Source organism: Phalacrocorax carbo, chromosome 1 (assembly GCF_963921805.1).
Source record: "Phalacrocorax carbo chromosome 1, bPhaCar2.1, whole genome shotgun sequence".
Classification (NCBI taxonomy): domain Eukaryota; kingdom Metazoa; phylum Chordata; class Aves; order Suliformes; family Phalacrocoracidae; genus Phalacrocorax; species Phalacrocorax carbo.
In genome coordinates this window covers 100,690,369-100,711,832 of record NC_087513.1, presented here as the reverse complement: position 1 = coordinate 100,711,832, position 21,464 = coordinate 100,690,369, and the positions used below count along the sequence as shown (strand labels likewise).

Here is a 21,464-nt window from a genome sequence, read left to right as displayed (position 1 = left end):
CAACAGGATACATTCCTCAGATTTGTGGGTGGAAGGACAAAGCAGCAGGTTCTAACAGCTTCCCATGATAGCAAATGCAATCCATAGGATAAATATAGTACTTTGTGTAGTCTAACAAAATAATCAGAAAGCCATCAAGGTCCAGATTATTCAAGAAAGCCAGAAACACAGATTTTAGGCAAGAACTTAAATTTTCTTTGGTAGAAAAAAATTAATGCCAACTTAAAATTAAATGTTTCATTTAAATGAGTCATATAAGTAAACCAAAATAATTACTAAATACTTCTACTCTGCAAAACATGTTTCCAACAAACGTTATTTTTGTTACCATATTATCCAATGCAAAGTAAACAGAAAAATATCTGCCCCAGAGTTCAGAGTTAGAAAAAGTCTCCGAATTATAGATGATTTTTTCTTCTTTGTATTTGACCTTGTATAGATATTTATATTCAGAGTTGACAGAAGGCCAAAGGTGTCACAGAAAGAGACATGAAAGATAAATACTTTAATGACAACCTGAACTTTCAGAACTCTAGCATCCTGTAAGGAAGTTTTATTTACAGAAGTCTTAGCTCCCTCTAGCAAAGCAGGGGAGTTAATTTTAACCGTTCAATAATAACTGAAAGTACATGAAACTGCTCTACCATTTCAGGCAGGTCTCTGCTCCAAATATTCCTCTATTAAGTGAGCCCTAGAAGGCATGTTTACAGAACATTTGTGCATTTTATATGGTAGCGGGGGGGGAAGCTTTTGCAAGACCTACATATTACATCTCCCACAGGAATCAGCTAATCGCTCAGTTAAATACAGTCTTCAGCATTCCCAGTGCCAGTCTGCTTGTTTCTTGGATAAGGGAGGAGGGATTAAAGGGGAAGAGGTGGCATGACAAAAATAAGGTTCTTAGGATTGGCTTAATTTGTTACCTGTGGTACATCTTTGAAGTCAGAAAGTTTATTAAAAATTATTCTTGAAAGTAAACCAGTTTTTATACAGAACAGAAGTAAAAGACACATTTCATATTAGTGATCTAGTAAACTAATGAACTGTCTCTTAACTTTGTTTACAAAAATATGACTTCCAACTACATGCTCCTTAAATATCTGGAAGAGCAGTCTATTTTATCTGAAAGTGTAACAAATATACGCAATAAAAAACCAACCTTGTCAGAAGCTTTATTACAGTATACAGCGCTATTTGCCTTGGAAAATGGACAAGCAAATTCCAAACGAACTGACAGAAAACCAAAAATCTCTAAGATGTAAAGGCCATCAACGAACACATTTAAGCTAAAAAACCAAACCATGGCATGTTGTATATTTGAAGTTTTATTGATGGGAATGCAAATATAACCATGGCATATCACAAAATCAATTTGTAACATTTCATTAAAAGCAGTTCCTTAAAAACATCTGCAATCATCTGTAACAAACACATTTAATATTTGAATCCTTGTATCTTGAATCAAAATATTCCTCTAGAAGCCTATTGTAGATGGTTACTAAATGCCCAACATAAAACGTTACAATAAAAAATTTGCAGAAATACCTAAAAATGGGCCCCTAAAATCAGTAGGTATCTCATGCAGCTCTATTTCAGGAAGTGCTGATTATTCTTTCTCAGGAAAAGAAATACTTCCATTTGGTCAAAGGGTGACCTCCCCCCAAAAAACCCGAGGGGCATTTTCTGATGGCTAATTATCACTTAAAACCCACATGAATGCAGATGTTTATTGTTAACACAAATCTTCTTTTAAAATATGCTCTCCAGTCACAAGATTCAATTTAATTCATCAGTGTGCATACCTGAGGTGCTATGTTGTCTACATTCAGTTTTCCTGGAAGAGATACTAAAAGGAAACCAGTCAGCACAGTGTATTTTAGTGGAACTGTTCATTTTCTTTAAGCCATTCTTCCCTTCCAAGGAACTTGTACACCTACTGACAAAGTTTGTAAAGAAATGCCACACATCTTTTATTTATCTCTCATGTCTTCATTGCTTGGATCTGATCTGTTAATAAAAAGAAACAGCTAGTCTTAACACAAGATGAATTATTTTGCTTTTGAAAACATAACCCAGTGCTGTCCAGGTTACAGCACTATACCAAGAGATATTTTGGTATAGTTACAAGAATGGAGAACAATGCAGTTAGAGTTTTCAACTTGCTCTCTCACCCACTTCTGAAATTCTTCCACAGCCAAGTTGTTTTTCCCAAATATTGCTAACTAAACACAGAGTCTTCCACATAATTCAATTTTTATCTTTTTCAGGCTTATAAAGTAACTTTGATGAGAATAAGGGCTGGAGGTTTACTTTATGAAGTACGCATTTCAATTCCTTGTACACATTTCAGCTTCCACATAACTGAACATGAACTAACTCCCCAACAGCAAAGGATTTGTTTGTTTTTGAGTAACTTGCACGAAAACTTATTTGATTTCAGTAGCCACACTTCTCCATACTGCTGTCCGATTGCCACTTCTCAATTCACTTCAAACATTTCCTTAGGTAGCATAAATGTACCAAATCCCCATTACAAAATGTGGGAATCAGCACAATTTTCCCCACTAATAGGGAACATGAGCCAGGTTTAGGCCGTTGTGAGACAGTTTTACCCTACTGATTATGTATTGTTGCAATAGTAACCCCATGACAAAAATAGGGAAATACGCAAACTCAGCCTTCATTAGGGGGAAAAAAAAAAAAAGGCAAAACCTTCTTCCCCTGCTGCCCCCAATCTGTGAACTACCTGAAATGGGCCTGCAAAAGGTAACTAAGGAAAGCATGGCTGTTGACAAGAAGAACTGTGCATTGATTAACCAGGTGTCATTTCCTCCACCGCATTTTACAGCATCCACAGGCTGTGATTTAGGGACCGCTATAACTTAAGAGTTGTTTCAAACATTTCCATCTAGTGCTCTAGGAATTAGGAAAATTGTAGTAAAAATTTGCTCTTGAAATATCAAAGTCTTCATCCATTAAAAGTATAACTGCCAAACTGCACGTGCTTAGGAAACAATACAGTTTTAACTCTACCCCTCAAGCTTCTGGTGACACTGAGCCAGGGAGTTAAAGGAAACTCTTTTAGATAAAGTCCATCCATGAAGAATTTCAGCTCAGGAAATGAAGAAGTTTAACAATCCATGAAACGTGAATAGCTATGAAGAGTTATGCGAGTGACAGCAGAGCACCTTCTTATTGTGCTTAAAAAAAATCTACGTTTAAAACTTAAATATTTTGTCAGAAAGTTTTTAGACAAGCATTGGAGATCCTTTTAAGTAGCTAGAAGCTACGAACAAAACCATCAACTCAAATGGATTGAAACTTAGAAGGTTCCTCAAAGATAAGTAGCGACCCTGAAAATCACAGGAAAATATTACTAAATCAGAACTATGCCTGAAATGAGGAGAAACTATGCGATTTGGAATCTGACTTTATGATAATGGCATATAGCAGTGAAGGAAACTCAGTAGTAAGATACTGGTTCCCCACCACAGAACTCTTTTAGCTAGTGGAGAACGCATCTCTGTTCTTCTCTAGGGCAGTAAATCTCTTTGTAAAGACTACTTTGGCTAGTATCCCTTCCTCTGAAAACATGAGCAAACAGTTTCATATTCTGTAAAAACACAGTAAAATAAACCATCTCTTTCTAATTAGCCATAAGGATTCTAAGTAGAAAGGACAGGCTGGTATCCATAGATAAATGGAGATATGTTAAATCAGGGACAATGTTGGATATTATTTAGCTGCATTTTGAAGGAAATCAGTTCAGTGGCACTGACTCTGGAGCATTGCTGACATCTAGCGGCTGCCAGAGCCCAGAACACGCCAGTACAGAGACACCATCTTGCAGATTCAGATTATACCACGCTACCTAATGCACTCATGATGTAAACGATGTAAATTAGGGAGCTAAAATTAGATTGAGTCTAGCAAAACAATACCTTGCTTCACTACTCTATACATTTAGCAGTACACAGGAGGGCAAAAGAGACCAGATCCTTACTAACAAACAACAGAAGGATATACAGTATCTATACCAAGTTTGTAACTGAAAACATGTATGCAATATATCATCACAGCTCAATCTGTTATTTTCTATATAGTTATGAGTGTTTGCACATGCTACCATTGTTATAATGTAAGCTGTTCTTATTTTGGCTCTAGAATAAAGAACTGAATTTGAATAATCAAAACTGGTGTATTTGTCTGTGTACTTTGCTTATTTTTCTAGCCTGCTTTTTGCCATTTCCTAATAGATAACATTGTTACGTAAAACTGGGACAGGACAGTAGGAATAAATTGAAGAACAAACTGAACTACCACAATAACAAATTGAAGTGCAGGAGCTGGTATTATTATTGTTTACAAGAAAGTGTTACACTGTTTGCAAGAGTTTGCATTAATATTTCATAGTACCTACTTTTGCCAGAAAAACTGGCATGATCTTTTGTATACATTAAGGAGGTAAATGAAAGGCAAATATGAGATAGAACATCAGTACTCACTGTGTAATTTGATCTGGCAGCAGAATTGGACAGAAAGAAAACAAGGGAAATAATAAAGAAAAAACCTTACAAAATGAAAAAAAAATAACAAAATGAAAACAGAGTAAGAGAATTACGTATCAGATACCTTGGAGCCAATCCACACCTTCTTGTAATCCTTCTCCTTTAAGTGCATCACTGGCACTGAAAGAAACAAATCAAAGTATGAAAACTTTGTAAAAAGACCAGTTTTAGTGGAGTCATCACTGTACTTGTAATTTACAATATTGCAAAGTAGCATCAAGTACAGTTTACTTAAGTTTTCTTCACATGGAGAAGACTGCTTCTCAAGTGATATGTTCTAGGGTACCTTCCCAATATGGAAACTGCATTTCAAGATGTCATCTATTTTAATACCAGTTTCAAGGCACAGGAATCATTCCTAGAACATGAGTGGTTCTGGAAGAGCTCCCACACAAGGCAGCCACATTGTTCTGCAGCACCTCCACTTCGATAACTCCCTCTTCAGACTGCTATAATAGATGTCTACTACCTACAACAGTGATGAATCATAGAATCATTTAGGTTGGAAAAGACCTTTAAGATCAGTGACTCCAGCTGTCCTCCCACACGGTTGCTACAGACAGTGAGAATGTTGGAGCACTGGAGGAAGAAAGTATAGTGTGTACACCCTTCATTGTAACAGCAACCCTAGGAGTGTCTGTTCATACATATTGAGCTACACTGAGAACAGCATAAATCTACCTTTTGAATCACAGGGGTATTAACTGTTTAAAGGCCCCTCATTCTTAAGCTTATGAAAACTAGCACAGCAGTCAATCTGGAGTGTTACTGTGGTTAGCTGTAAAATTATCTACCAAGGAGCTCAAGAATTCAGTGTAACTTCTGAGACATAAAGCAGTGACCCCAAAACAACGCCCAGGTAATCAAGGTTACTATTAAATGGCCTAAAATGAAAATTGTAATTTTCAGCAGCATTTATCTGCTGAATTCACTTTTACTTATAGTGTCTGAGGACTTCAACAAGACAAAAATCTAACTTATATAAAACACTTCTGATAAAAGGGGAATTTTTTTTCCTTGTGAATACTGGCACAAAATCCCTCTATTTATACAAAAGCTTACATCTTTCAGAAAGAAGACACTAGCTCCTACAGCTAAAATCTCAAACATTACATAGTACAGAGTATGGTGTCCCTCTGAATTCACATGAGAACAGTTTAGTAAATGGCTTTTCAACAATAGTTTACTAAAGCATCCACAGAGTGGAAAAAAAACCCAAACCCACAACTCTACAGGTTTTATTTTTGATATTCTGAAATCTGTACGACAAACTAGCAGCAGCACTCTGATAACAATTCTGCTCAATTTCCTAGCAAAAAATAACAGCAGCTGTTCTTCTAATAAGAACACTGCTTTCTGATTTCACTAGAAGTCCTCCATTTCATTATTTTGGTAATAGTTCTATTGTACAAGTTTTCAAGACAGTCTACATGAATGCATTGTGTGTTTAAAACAAGTTTCATAGCAAACATTGTAATATTATTACTGTTTCTACATGTGGCAGCACAGCATTTTATCTGGTTTATTAAATTTATGTCATACAATACTGAGTGGCATCATAGACCTAAAATAGGAATGTACAAAGTAATACCAATAAAAGGTTAGAAAAAGGGAAATATACCAGATATGCCAGGGCTTGTCTTTGATGTTTTCTAACGACAGTAACTGAGATACTTTCACAGATGATATTGCATCCCTGAGGTCCATCTTGTTAGCAAAGAAGAGAATAGGCAGTCGACGGTGCTTAATATCTAGGCATGAGCAGAAGTAGAACTATCATGACATTATGCAACACTTATTAACCTCTACGTGTAATAAACTACAAACGATACAGGAAGATATTTTGCTCACCTGTAACTGCAATTCTCTGAAGGTTGTATCCTACCAAGATGCACACTGTTGGGTCACATGGCCTCTGATGCATGCTTCAAGAATGCTCACAAACTTTCTGGCAGGCTTTGGGATCTTCCACCCCCTCGCCCCCTACCTTATACATACATTTAAAGCTGTGGGTATAAATTGCTGGTGATGCTGAGGAACAGGAGATCAAACAACTGCCTACAAATACTACCCATCTCTGCTTTGTGAGAACAGGATGTGTAAAATGGACAGAAAAATGGTTTGTGTTTGTTCATAACCTCACAACAATAGCTGCATAAAGGTAGTCTGAATTATCTTTTAGCATCCTGGAGACTATCCATGACTTCATAAAATAGGAAAAAAATGTACATGTCTGGACATCCCTTATCCCGCCCTCACCTGAAGAAGAATTTCTTTTCCAGAAGCTCTTCTCAGCTACCAGTGAGAGCTACAGACCAAACCAAGTACCCTGGCAATTTCTGGCATACTTACACATTCAAAAGCGTAAGCCTCGTTGATTACCACAAAAGACTAGCGAGTCACTTGAAAGAAACAAACTTTACTCTCTTCAATCTTAGAGATGTAAAACTGCCAAAAAATTTCCAGCACCAAGACTAACTGTAAGAATTTGTCACATTATTTAAACAAGGGATGAATTACAGGATTAGAATAATAAAAAAAAAAAAGTAGATTTGAGTCTATCAATCATTTCTTGATGGGAAAAGAACTTAACGCACACTCCACACACCCCCAGTGAAAACTGCTATACAGGCTCTTTTTAAAATAGTAAAAATAAAAGGTTATTTCACATAGTTAACAAGATAAGGATTTATTAAAAAACTTCAAACATAAGCCAGTGTCCCCAGTGGGAGCAGGGGGACATGGACAGACGGGGACAAAAAAAAACCCCAAACCCAACAAACTGTCAATGCTGAAGTGGTTTGAACCTTCTTCTTAATGTTCTTTTTCTAACCCCCTACCGAACCTTTCCACAAAATTAGTGGAGATAACACATACTGAGAGATCACAAGTGCTGACCAAAACGCTGACAATTTTTACAACAATTTACCCTATCTGGAGCTATTTTCTCCCCTGATATCCTCTAACACAAATCAAAGGCCTCAAAACAGAAGCACAGAGTATCAATAAATCTCTGTTCCGACTCCATAGCTGAACAGCTTTTGTGTCTCCTGACTGAAATTTCTACATTAATCTATAGTATAATTAAATGAAACCTGGTACCCACAGGTTGCAGGTTACCGCTGAATTAAACCCACAGAAATTAACTGACATCACATATGCAAATAGCCAAGTTAATAATGGAATTTTCAGTGTTTTTAAAAGCAATTGAAAAGGGGCACAACCTACCCACACAAACTCATAAATGCACACTTAAAGATGGTTGCTAAATAAAGTGGTGGTCACAGAAATTTGTTACTTCCTACCTTATGACATTATTTTCTACCATACAGTATTTCCCCCAACCACTTTTTACAGGTCTTAATGGAAAGCCAACATTTTCTAGTCGCAAGTAGTTATGAGTTAACACATTAAAAAAAAAAATCCCTAACACTAGATATATGTGATGTGTAATTTTATACAAAGATTTTCAAATTTACAGGAATTCCAGTTTATTTTAGAAGCATGTGCTAGAGGTCAAGTGACCCAAGAGTCAATATCTAAAACAAGTAACCTACAGACTACCATCTTGCAAAATGCTGTAGAATGAATTTTGATTTAAAAAAAATACAATAACAGTCATCATTAAACAAGCCAGTATTTGTAGCGTGCATTATCCACTTATGTAAGTAAAAATAATTTATAGTTCCAATTCACACAACAGTCCCAGCTAGTAAAACTTCTAACCCCGTTAATGCTTCACAGTACATGTTCCCTTTCACCTGACAACCTCAGGCAAAGTCTGACAAAAAAAGAGAGGGAACTGTTTTACTGAAGAATTGCTAAGATTTTCAGAGACAGGAATTGATTCAAGGTTGTTACCCTGCATCCATTAAAACCTTCAGTAAACATGTAAATTTAAACCACTCCAGGAGGTTCACAAAGGCAGAAGCATAGATGGGGAGAAAGTAGGGCATGCAGGAAGAAAAGCTGAACAGTAATACAAATAAAAATAACGATATAATAAACCAGTTCTATATTGATTCAGTTAACAGCTACTTTTATCAAACATTACCACTAGAAGAACTTTTTGTTCTTTTTGGTTCCCTTAGATATGACCGGTAAAACAGGAACACTGTTGCTGCATTTGAGCTGAGCTGCTCCAAGGCAGAAATAACAAAACTGCTCTTTCCTGGTTCTAGGGAACGTACTAGGTGGCCATAGCCACGGCCTTTCGGAACTAAAAGACACAAACACATCAAGAACCGAAGAGCACTGACCAGCTGCTAGATCAGCATTAATAACCTGTTAATGCTTAAATGAAGAGCCCCACCTAAGGTTCCATCTCCTCAGTCTTAACATTTTCACTCTTTTCCCTTCTAATAAACCAGTAACTTCTTATAGCAGTCTTTACCTCCCACCCTTGATCCTATGTGGTTTCCATTTTACCAACAGAATCACCTTTTACCATGATGATTACTACCTGCTTTGGAACAAAGTTCCCTCGCCTCTGTGTAGTCCACCTGCAGCCTTTGGTTCACCTTGCCTTCCCCTTTGACCACTGCAAGACTGTCTTTTCAGTGTCTGCATTTGAAGGGGCTCATATCCTTGAACATTAAATTAAAAGGGTCCAGACAGCTCACACACACTCAGCTACAGCATCTTTGTTGATGAACTAATGTATTACAGTCTTCATGGAAAATAAAATCATAGTAACATGATTGCCCCTATCACATACTACTTCTCCTGGTTAGAAATGTAAGTCAGGTTCTCCTTTCTTACTTTCAGCACGGTAACCTCACAAGTTAAGGCTCTACCATCTTAAGAAATGATAGAATTATTTCACTTTTAAGTTTCCTGCATGTAGATTTATAATCTAGTTAGTCAGAGCAACTACCTAAAGTGCTGAAAGTCAAAACTGCATATTGCTTACAAAATCATTCCAGTAATGTTGGCTTTATGGAAGGGCAAAGAAGTGAAGAATTGACTGAAATTAAACTTAATTTAAAAAGTGTAGCCTCACGTAAAAAAAAACCCAAAGAAACAAACAAAACCCTAAAACCAAGCCTCCAATCATGAATTATCTCCTAGCATCTTCCATCCCATGTATGCTTTTATAGGCAATTGAAACTGACCAGTATAATTATCCCTCCTTATTTCTGGCTAAAGCATAATTAAAAAAAAAAGATAATTAAGATAAAAAAGAAATTAAAAGTTACATTAAAGGCATTAGCTGTCTTAATGGAAAAATCCAGACAGGAATATACTTTTTCGTACACGTTCGTCATCACATACAGGCTCTCCAGCTTCCAAAGGGTCAAAGTCTATTCCTCCTCAAAACAATGCAACTTTTGATCTATATTGATTAATAAGACACCAGCCCAACTCAGTGTAGCCAACTGAAATATGATCAGTTTGCAAATGTGAATAGGTATAGAAACCCCCCCAAACTTATTGAAGACTATTTTTTGTTCTAGTATTCATCAATGGCTAAAATATTTGCAAAGTACCCAGAATGCAGAATATGTCAGATAAAGGCTTTTCTTTAGACAACATAACAAATATGGAGACAGAAGGGGAAAAAAGCCTTCTCACCTGGATGATTCAGAAGGGTGTCAAGTTCTTCTTTGGCCACAACCATCCTTAATTTGTCACTGCTATCAATGACAAAAATAATGGCTTGGCCTTCTCTGCATGACATAAAAAGAGCAAAGAGGCAAACTGTAGGTTCTCAAACTGTGATTAAGAAAAGGCTTCAGAAGAAACACCAAAAAAGCAAACCTGATTTCCACCCCCCCTCTAATTTTTGTGGTTGTTATTTACCATTAATATCTGAATCAAGTCTTATTTCTGAAATTCAATCTCTTGGTAACCTGCATGATTTTTTGAGACATGAGGTTGTTAGCTGTGTGACTCATACAAGGTTCAGTCTACACTGACTCTTGAAAAAACCTTGATCTCACTGCTGAGGCAGAAAAATGAAATCTGAAAATGTAACCAACTGCCGTTCTGACAGTGTGATCAGACAGACAAAGAAAATCTCACGACAGGTTGTTGTAGAAATTCTTTATTACCTACACTAAAACAAGTCTATTAGAGAAACGTCAATTACCTTTTTAGAAAAAACTGTGTCCACAGTTGTTTGATAACTAGGCATATGCAGATTAATTTAACTTTTTCAAAAGTCTGTATAAACAGGATCTTTCTTTTGTTTTGAATAATAGGTAAAAACTTCCAAATATTTCAAATCATGAACACATTTTGCTGGCAACATGACCTCAGTCACAACATATATACAACTCATTATGTCAGGATATTACTGGTGTTTTATGACTTGATGTTCCATTTATTGAAACTTACTTGAAAGCAAAATAAAGTCTGACCAATCCAAATGAACAGTGATAAACACCCACAAAAACTATTTTAAATTTACATTTTAATGTAATATTCACTTCTCCTTAGTTTTACATTTCTCTGTGAGACCATTATGGATACATTCTTCACCCCCAGCACCATCTACATTCGTATTTTGATAGGAAACAGTCTTAGACCTACCGAAAAACAGATATAACTTGACCTGCCTAGGACTGTATGAGAAGCTCCATTCTTTTCTGGAGTACAGAAGAACCACAACAGCAAATAAAGTTTTTCCATATTAGCTGAAAACACCTAAATAATTTTTATGAGCTTACAGGGCTTTCTAGAGGAATCAGAGACCTAGCATGTATTTACTACCAAAAAACAACAGCACAAACAAGTAACAGTAATATATTTAAGACAAGTGTACTTTGAGGACATCCTAAGTTTCAAGCCAAATAGAAGAAAAGAGCAAGCTCCAAGCACTCCAAAGAACACACTTAGAACTTGATCAGATTGGATTGCCATTTTGCAATTCTTGTAAAATTCAATCTTGCTTAACTTTGTAAACTGAACAGCACATTATTATTTTTACATTATTCTTAGAAGTTAATCTCAAATATGTCACTGTGGCACTGGTTTAGGAACAGGGGTGCAAACAGGTGCACATTTCACTGTCAGCGTTACCTAAGAAACTCCCTCACTGTTAAGATGAAAAAAGTAATTTATGCCACACAAGGGATAAGTTGCTGCATTAAACAGAGCAGTCAGAAAAATTATTTGCTTGTGAAGCACTTGGCTAGCATTTTAAAGCAGCCTAGGGGCATCTGCTATTGAAATCCAAAAGACACATGAGACATACATCTAACACTCTGAACAATGAAGATCTCCTACCCACCCGTTTTCAAATTGCTAACACATTTTACACAGAATGGAGAAGTGTTAATCCTCAGTTAAAGAACACTTTAAGGTCTATCACATTAAAAACTAATATTTAATCAATATTATAATCTTCAGAATTTCTCCATTCTATTTCTCTACTGTTCACCTTATTTAAATCAGCATCAGGTATTACAGAATAACAATGAGACAACAAAAATGGAGATCCAAGTTTCACTAGAAGCTAGAAAAACGGAAAATTATATCTATTACCAATAAGGCAATATTGCGATGTTATAAATTACAATTAATACCCTGCTTAGTAAGTAACATCTAAAAATACTTGGTCAAGTTCTTAGTTACATGTGCCTCATTCTCTGAAGTTAACTTCCCTCACCTCAAAATCTCAACCATCAGCCATATCTTTTGGGTCTTAAGTCACTTGTCTACAGAAGAACACAAAAGTTAGAAACCTGACTCATCTTGGTGCTTTCTTACAGGATTGGTTTTCAGGTTTCAATATGTAAATCCCATCTCTAGCATGCTCCCCCAATCTTTGGGTCAACAAGATGCCCCCAAAAGCATCTTGATTAACAGCATATAATTTTTTTTTTTTGCAACAGAAAAAAAAGTTGTAAGTATCCAGACTGACCTTGTGTCAAACACCAGGTGTAAGTCTTCTCTGAATCATTTCTAACCACTAGTTATTATCATACTTCTGTTTAAATAATGTACATGACAGCTAACATGAACAGCAATCCTTTAAAATAAATGATAGGCTTACTTGTAGTAATGCTCCCAGAGGTTTCTGTATCTCCCTTGACCTGACATATCAAACACTGTGAAAGACAAACTGCAAAGAAAAGAAGTGCATGAGGCACAAAGAATAAAACCCAAACCCAAACTATTTTCTTTGCTCCCCTGACAGAAAAAAGCCAGATCAACTTGAATGCTAATCAACTGAGAAAGAGTCCCAAAGGAACTCTGGTTACTCTATCTGCCTTCAAACTATTCTAGCCACTTCTGTGGTCTTATTGTAGAAATATTCCACAATGGAAAACATGTTTGTTTATTCTCTGAATAAAATAACTAAACCAATTCTAAAACGTTATATCAAATAAAAATAAACTCCCATTCAGCCTCTCTTTTGATCATTTTAGTATTGAATATTGTTTATAACGTTGAGTAAATGAAAATCAGATGAGCCATAACATAAAATCCACAGCCTGTGTTAAATTCTGTCCCTAGATAGGCACCAATAACATCCAAAGGCTTCTGTATACAAAATAACAGGCTTTAAAAAAAAAAATCCGTCTTCTGAAAAAAATAACATTCTGGTAATAACAGGTTATGTCAAGTGACCAAACCAGAAAGGGTAGTCTTCCCAACTTTGAGATTTCACCCAAACACTAAATACTGCAATTCAACTTAAAGAACATTACAGAAAATTCTGATCCACTCCTGATATGTCTACAGAGGCAACATCAACTTCAGCATTAGGCTTTTGTGCTTTGGGTAGTCCCAAATAGCTCCCTGAGTGGAGGCCACACCAAAACGAGGAGGTTTAGAAGAGGAAGCTCACCAAACATCCTTTCACTCCATATCCAGACATCACCTGATTCTCAGCTAGCTGCTCTGCCATGTATGAAGTTATTAGCAACCCCCAAATGACATTTTGGTTGTAATATTAATGAGGTTTTGGGGAGGGCGTGGTTTCTTTGTTTTTTCAATTGTTCTACATGGTCTATTTGCAGGTCATCTCTCCCACTACTGGATCAGAACAAAGGAAAGCAATATAAATTGGTTTACATTCTCACACAGCCAAACCCCAAACTTCTCTTCTGTGCTTTACTGAGACAGAATACAGTTGTTAAGCCTCTTATAAAAATATGAAACCTATTAGTCCTACACATCAGCCCAAAGAATTAACCATTTTCTTGCAGATCTCTCATCCAGTAGGGCATACTACTTGGTTTCAAGACTAACTGCACCCGTTAAAAATACTCTGTGAAGGCTACAGAACAATTTAAAAAAAAAAAATTTAATGTTACCTCCTTGAAGCATTTGTCTTACGATATCCCTTTTCTAAATTTTAGCCTTCATTTTGCTAATGATTTCTCCCGCCTTTTCCTGACCTTTACCTCACCATCTCTAGATTGCTAACACTGTAGCCACCATTTTTCATTTAATGAGATTAGACCGCAGTTTCTTCAGAGTCCCTCCAGTGAGAGTGCTTAATGGAATATAGGTTGTCACCTAAGCAACTGTCTGTCCTCAAGTCTGTAACAGTGCCCCATTCTGAAATTCTTAATGGACAGAAATCAGATGCAAACACACTATTGCAAAGAACTTTTTTTTCCCCACATACATAGTTTTACAGCAGCTCAAACCATACAATATATTCTAGCACTTTCAGTCCTGGATCATGATTAGGACTCCCGGGTACTACAATATTACAGCAAACTGCATGTCATGTTATTATACCGCCACACATTATACTCAGTTATAACCTACTGAAAGAGGTAATTGAGTCCAACTACTGTATATTAATTTACTACTGCAATAGAGAAAATGAAAGAAACTACTACCTTGATGTCTTGAATTTCTCTATACTGAATCCTATTGTTGGAACAATGTCCTGAGTTTGAGCCTTTAAAGGAAAGAAAGTATGAATTTAACAATCAAGTTAGAAAAATGCAAATATTGAAATATATCTGAAACATGAATACATTACAGATCTAGTTTTCCCCATAACTGTACAATACAAAAACTTTCTACAAATCCATATACTTTATATTAAAAAAGTTCCCAGAAAAGTACAGTAATTATAAATCAAGGTTTTGTATTTTCTAGGAAATAGGGCAAATGCTGTTAGACAAAAGCATTGAAGACATTTTAGCCTCAAGAGTGAGATTCCACCCATTACATTAGTCTGCATGTACATGTATGTGTGGATATTACCTGTGACGTAATTAGGACATAGGTTAACATGGAAGAGAACAACTTGAAGATTATGCCTGAGGCCAAAGTTCACCATATCTGTGCACTTTGGAAATCACAATGTCAGCCCAAACAAGTCTGCACAATACCCCAAGCCTCTTAGACAAAAGAGGATATACTTCTAGCAGGATATTCGATTGGCCATGCTCCCAGCTCTGTCCATAGGCTGGAGGAGTCTATATGACATTGGAAATTACACAGCAGACATTACAGAATGGCCTAACCATAGTTCTATTCAACCTCCTAGACCACTGTAAGAAACCACCATTTACCACAGAGGAATGGCCAAAACATAAAACATTATTAGTAGAACTGTCTGATATCCAAGTTTACTGCTGAACTAGCCAAGGAACCTATCAGCTAAGTTGGTATAACAGAATAGCTCCTTTACGAAGCATCAATACTGAGCAGAGAGAAAGGTCATTCCTTAGATTACAGAGCTGTTTGAGAAAGTGCCATGCAATCCTTCTACAGACTTTCTAGAGCCCTGTATTGAAAACGCTATCTATAAGCAGGTGACTCCTTGAATACAACTGAAGCAAGCTTAGCTTGTTCACCTGCAGCTTCATTTTGAAAATAGCATTCCACCATTGTAAACAGTTTAGTCAACAGTTCCTGTCACCGAGGGAAAATTTGTGCAGAGTAGGAGAGGTGTTATTTCTTTAACATTTGTTTCAAATTTATTTATCGGGCCAAGAAGAAACAACTGCAAACAGATGGAGAAACACTTGTATTTGCCAGACACCTGATACATTCTTCCTAGGGCAAAACAGCAAGTTGATGCAGAGCTCAAAATCATCTGCCCACTGAACTTACTAAAAAGAAACAATTTAATCAAGTCTGATCTAACGACATTTGTTGCACATTAGAGAATTTGTCATGTCTTGCAAGGATAGAACTTGGCCAAGTTGTATGCAAAGCTACCCTCCTAAAGCATCGCATTAAATGAACACATTCAGAAGTAAATTCTCATTACATGATTTACAGTAAAGCAAACAAATTCTATTTATTCTACTTGTGTAATTCCCTTGGGACCTTCTCTAATGCCTATTATTGTGATAAATCTTGAAGTCTGTGTTCAACTCTAGTTAGGAATCCTTTCCTGCTTAAGGCATGACATAAAAACCCTGCTACAATAAAGGTCTCAAAAATTACATAAATATATAATCTGCCTGGGGCAAATTGTAGCATTTCCCCCAAACGACTGGCAGCAGTTAGTAAGCAGTTTATAGTCTTTGCTTATAAATCTACTTAATTTTTCAGTGGAAGAATAATTGCTGGGAATGGAAGAGCAGCAGACTCTTTACCATGGTACATTTTTTAAGCAGTGTCCAGCAGTAGTCTTCAGGAAAAGTTGAAATAAAATTAAAAAACAAAAGCTGTGTCCTGATGTAAACAGCAGAAATCGTGGTTTCCCAGACTCATATAACCAAGATGCAAAACGCTCTGGCTTTGAAAATGCCTACCAAAATTCATCTGTTTCTATTCCATAAACATAACTAGAAACAAGGTAATTGTACTTTAAATTTTGCTCAGAATACTATGCACTCTTTGTGGCCTGAAACACTTTTCACTGGATTAATAAACTGCCAGTATAAATGCTACTTATTTTGAAAGCTATTGTGCTTTAAAAATGCTGAAGTCGCCATTAAGTGTGCATCTTCACATTATTTCCTATTTTATTATTTATTATATACCTATTATCCTCAGGAAGAAATTAAAATAAACATGATAAATGTAGACAAGTACGTTTTTATACAACTGTATTAATCCCAAATGTTTAACACATCACTCGTAACTGCAATCCTGTAGCAATTATTTAAGTAACTTAAGAAAACTTTTTCAGATCATCAGCTGTTTCAGCCATCATAAACCCTTCCTTACTGGGTGACCTTAGAAAAAAGTGTGCCACATTAACAGTGGGTTTTTGGGGAAGCGTTTTCATAACAGACACACAGATGCTTACATTTATTTTTAGTTAGTTGGAAACTCTTATTCCACGGTACTAAATCAAAAAGCTCTTCACATCTTTTCCATGGTCACAGTTAGCAGAAGAGCATGCAAAAGCAGTTTAAAGAAAACATGAACGCTGCAGTAAAAACGTCAACAGTGAACTAAGCAGGCTACTTACATTTGAAGGCTTAAGTTTATTTATGATCGTTGTTTTGCCGCTGTTGTCCAAGCCAAGGCACAAAACATGAACCTCCTTTTTCTTCAGCCCAAGCCATCCCGCTAGCCTGTCAAACAATCCCATAATTCTGGCTCAAATACACAGGGATTACCTGTTGTTCAGAAAATCAGAGGAGGAAATAGCTGTTGGAAAATGGTTGCATGTACAGCAGTGCTAGCACAGCAGGTAGGCATGTGGCTAAGCAGTCCTTAAACTTTTGAAAGGACAGTGTGAATAAGACACTACACAAACACTGTCACAGCAGGTTTGCTCAGTATACTAAGCAAATGGAGCGTAAGCTGATTATAGCGAAGAGGCCTTGATACAAAAGTAGGTTGGCCATTTATAGCCCTGTCTATATAATGCAATATCCGTGATTCACTGGGTAGCAATATTGCCATCATTCTGAGCAGTCCAAATAGGAGCACAACTGCAACACCTCCTTACCTTCCACCAAACTGAAAAAAGGGAAGACCATTACATTTTACTTCAAATTGTCAGTGAAGTCAGTCCTCATAACTTAGACAACAAAGCAAAAGAGTATTTCCCTCCTTCAGCACCTGCTACCTAATTTGCTGAACCCTGAAATAAATAAAGCAACCTCTGTCAATTCAATTCAAACTCTAATTGTAACAGGCTTTGCTGATATTAATGTGCATAATTTAGGAATTCATTCACTACAAATAGAAACAGATTATAAAAGATCAAACAGACATGAAGCCAGACACCATAACATTCGCCCACACTTCAGGTAGATGCCGAACTCCTCCTCCTGCCCAGGCACTGACTGCAGTTACCTGGCAGTAGCATATTTGAAGGAGCTTACATCACGTGTTCCCTTGTAGTACCTGGCTGAACATACTTTGCAAAGAGGATAACTTCAGTCTATCCTGAATGAATTCCACTAAGAATAATTTCAGCAGAGAGCCAAAAAATTTGTGACTTATTCAATATATGCATTTAATTAAGCCACATAAATTTTGTGGCGTGTTGAAGGCTGATTTTTCTATCAATAAAGTAAAACCACTCAGGACTGAACAACTCTTAAGTTACCCCAGAAAATCATGGCAGGAGGAAGAAGTGGAAAAAACATCATCAATGACAAGTATTTGGTCTTCCTTCTTCACTAACTGATTATAAAACCATGATTAACTGCATTTTTGTAGAAATAATTTTAAAATCTTTTAATAAAGTCACATAAGCCATTGCCTTTGTTTACAGAATGATATTTTTGTTTTAATTACATATGCTTTTTAAAGCTCTATCTAGTGCTTTTTGATTCAAGACTGCTAGTGATCTACAGGCTGGCTACGTGCGTAACAGCTACACGGAGTTGTCACCAGATTAAACAAGCCCAACATTAGTTATAGCAATTCCCTCAAAGAAAAAAAAATTTTTTTTTTCTTTTAACTCCCTTTGTTTTATGCCTCATTCCTTTTTTAATATACATGAAACTCTGAAAGCAGATTAAGGCTTAGTGTTTATTACCAAATTAGCCTGACAAAACACTGCCCCAAAACACATTACTTTCTAGTCCAGTCAAGAGCTTTATCTATGTATTTTAGATAATAAAGGCCAAAAAAATACCTTGCAAGTACTCTTAAAATGGAAAAGAAGAAAGTGCAAGCACCTAAAAGATGCTTCTATGCCTTCACTTTTAAACCCCAAAGCCTAAATACACATTCTTTGACAACAGTTCCTAGCAACATTTTGTTTATAGCCATTTTTTCTAATAGTTTTTCATAACAGTTGGCAAAGCAATTATTTAAGAATACAACGGGAAAAACATACCCTTGACTTTTTGCCCTGCCCCTTTTCTCCCATTCTTTTCCTCAGCTGTAGCAAGTTACAGCAGTTACAGCTGGCACACGTTCCTTTTTTTTGCAGGCTGATATTTAGCCTACAATACTATATAGCATATGTTAGACATGTCCTAAAATTATTTAGGATAGAGCTTGGTCCCAGAACTTGTTATCAAACTCCATAAACCTTTATCAAGAAGGCGGTCTGAGGCATCAGTGATTAACACCTGTTGGGACTAACCAGGCCGTGAAACTCCTGAAGATAAACCAGGCACGTGAAGCATTTATAAAAGCAGTGGCTGGCTGCTCGGAAGCTGAGCCAGGTGAGCCGCTCAGCTCTGCAGGCAGCCCCGAGAGATGCCGGGCAGCCACCGCTGCCCCTCCCGGCCGGCCGCTAAGGCAGGCATGTCTGCCCCCTACTCCAATTACCCGCACGCTAAGCTGAGACCGACGATCCATGGAGCGCTGTGGACATAGGGGTTGGGAGTTTTTGAGGCGGTCAACAGAGCAGATAGCCTGTGGAGTCCCTTCTAAACTAAACGGCACTAAAAGTCAATTTAATTCTCCTGGATTGCTCATATGCAAACGCCAGGATAGCAAGGCTGCCCAAGCTGCCCGCAGGAGGCCCTTTCATATTAGTATACTTCAGAACTCAGACTACAGTTTCTTCTTTTTTTCTTTTTTTTTTGCAGGGCCCCCGACTCCCGCCCCACTCGGAGTGACGGGGTGAGGAGCCAGGGCCCAGCACGTCCCCAACAGCGCCCGGGGCCAGAGCCGGGAAGCCCCTGTCCGCCGGGATCCCGGGCGGGATGGCGGCCGGGCTGCTAGGCGCTGCTGGGAAGACAGGGCTTCCTTTCCCGCCACCGTGCCCCCCTCAGCCGCCCCCCTCCCAGCGGGCGCTCCTGCCCCGAGGCCCCGGGCAAGGCCGCCCCCGGATGCGACTCCTCCACCCAGGGCGGGCGGAGAGCCTCGTGCCGCTACCCCACAGGTAGATCGGGACCGGCCGGCAGCTCCGGCTCCCCTCCACCTCCTCACAGACCTCGGCCCGCCAGATGCCGGCCAGGCCCGACCGCCACCAGCCGCCGCCGCCTGCGCCGTTGCCGAGGTAACCGCCGCCCCGCCCCCGCCAATCCCTTCCCCAGGCGAGTCCGCCTCCCGCCCCCGCCGCAACAACCCCGCCCCTTTCGGCCAACAGGCGAGGCCGGCGGTTGGGGCGGTGCCTCACCCGAGGCCACGCCCCCCCGTACTGGCCCAACTGCCGCCGGCAGGTGTGAAGGGGCGGGCGAGGCTGGTGGCGGAGTCTCTGTGCGGTGCTGCCGCCGGGGCGGGCGGACCGACCGCGGCTGGGGACTCTCGTCATCTCCAGCAGTTTCGCCTCTTGCCCTGTCAGCGGTGACCGGGCGCCCGTCACATAGGCTGGGCGGGCGTCGCAGGATGATGACGTGTAGGAACCGCGTCCGTTTCATTCTCTGTCCAATTTTTTGTAATTTTTTGTCCGACGCCGGCTCCTCCTTCTTGCACGGCTGCAACGAAAGTGCTCAGATAAATCCCCTTGGGAACTACAATTCATGTAGGAAGAAAAGCCTAATAAAAAACTACGACCGAAGGTGTCCGCAGCAGCTCCTGTTCCTGCGCGGGCAGTTCGGTGGAGTACAGCCGTCAGGGAAAATCTTAACTCTGCCTGTCGCTTAGGTAATGACAGCAGCTGGGCTTTGGGAAGAAGACAGCTGGTTTAGGCCAGACATGAGATGTAGAATGAAACGTTAGCAATTTTTTGTTGTGTGGCACAGTCCCATTGGACTGGTCATAGGTAGCTGTACGAACTTAAAGTTACTCAAATCACTTAAAATGAGCTCCAAACAGGAGCGGAAATAAACTAAACCCTGGTGTGCTTTCTACCACGTACTTATATTTAGCTGCCAAAATTTCTCCATTCTGTGAGTTCTGTGACTTCCTATGCTGCTGTAGTTATCAAATGAAGTTTAAAATACTAATTTTGTTTCTAACTGGATGAATGAGGTTTTCTCACTCTAAGCTCTGCTGAGGTATTCACAGGGTGTATGAGATGGTTCATACACCACTCCCTGTGTTCAGCTCGATGCCCTACACTGCAGACCCTCGTGAGACCCTACACGGCCAAGCAGAAGCTCAGGCAGGGAAAAGCTCTGTGTGCTGTCTCATACTCATCCCTCACAGACTGGCAGTGCAGGCCAACTAGCTGGAGCAACTTAGTCCCTTACACTCCCCTCACTGGTATTTCTGGAATTCCAGATCTTAAGCATAGTTTTAGGTTTGCCGTTCCCTTTTAAACAGAAGGTAAGCAATGAGCTGGGGTGGACTGCACAGTTCTGCATCTGCTTCCCAAAAGGAGGTCTTCCTTGGCTTGAAGAAGCAATTTCCCTTCACAGAGAGGTACACCCCTCATTATGAAAAACCCTAATGCAGTTACACCTATACTGAACACTGCTTTCAGTCTATTGTCTCAACTTCTGCCCAGGGGAGAGGAGTGAGAGCAGTAGAAATAACAGTTTGATAGTGATGTGGACAGTTCTTTTTGCTAAAAGGCCCAAGTCAGAAGCTCCCAGTTATAATGCGCTTCACATTAAGCTCCAAAGATTAAAAATACAGCAAACGTCTGTAATTTGGTTTTTCTAATTCTTATTGTTGCTTTCATTATTATTAAAGGTTTGAGGGAAACAGTAATCATTA

General features: G+C 38.6%; 1 protein-coding gene across 2 annotated transcripts; it reads right to left on the bottom strand.

Annotated features, from left to right (window-relative positions):
• Positions 1-1,150: 1,150 nt before the first annotated feature.
• ARL6 (ADP ribosylation factor like GTPase 6) lies at positions 1,151-20,168 on the bottom strand. 2 transcript variants are annotated; one of them, XM_064468786.1, is made up of 8 exons: positions 19,981-20,168; positions 16,915-17,065; positions 14,372-14,433; positions 12,568-12,636; positions 10,143-10,237; positions 6,190-6,319; positions 4,633-4,688; positions 1,151-2,007 (listed from the first exon to the last, which is right to left on the bottom strand). In XM_064468786.1, the coding sequence occupies exons 2-8, from the start codon at positions 17,035-17,037 to the stop codon at positions 1,982-1,984; spliced, it is 561 nt and encodes a 186-aa protein (XP_064324856.1). In that variant the 5' UTR covers positions 17,038-17,065; positions 19,981-20,168; the 3' UTR covers positions 1,151-1,981. The 2 variants fall into 2 exon arrangements, with proteins under 2 accessions (XP_064324856.1, XP_064324849.1); XM_064468779.1 differs by lacking the exon at positions 19,981-20,168 and adding an exon at positions 19,795-19,882.
• Positions 20,169-21,464: the final 1,296 nt, after the last annotated feature.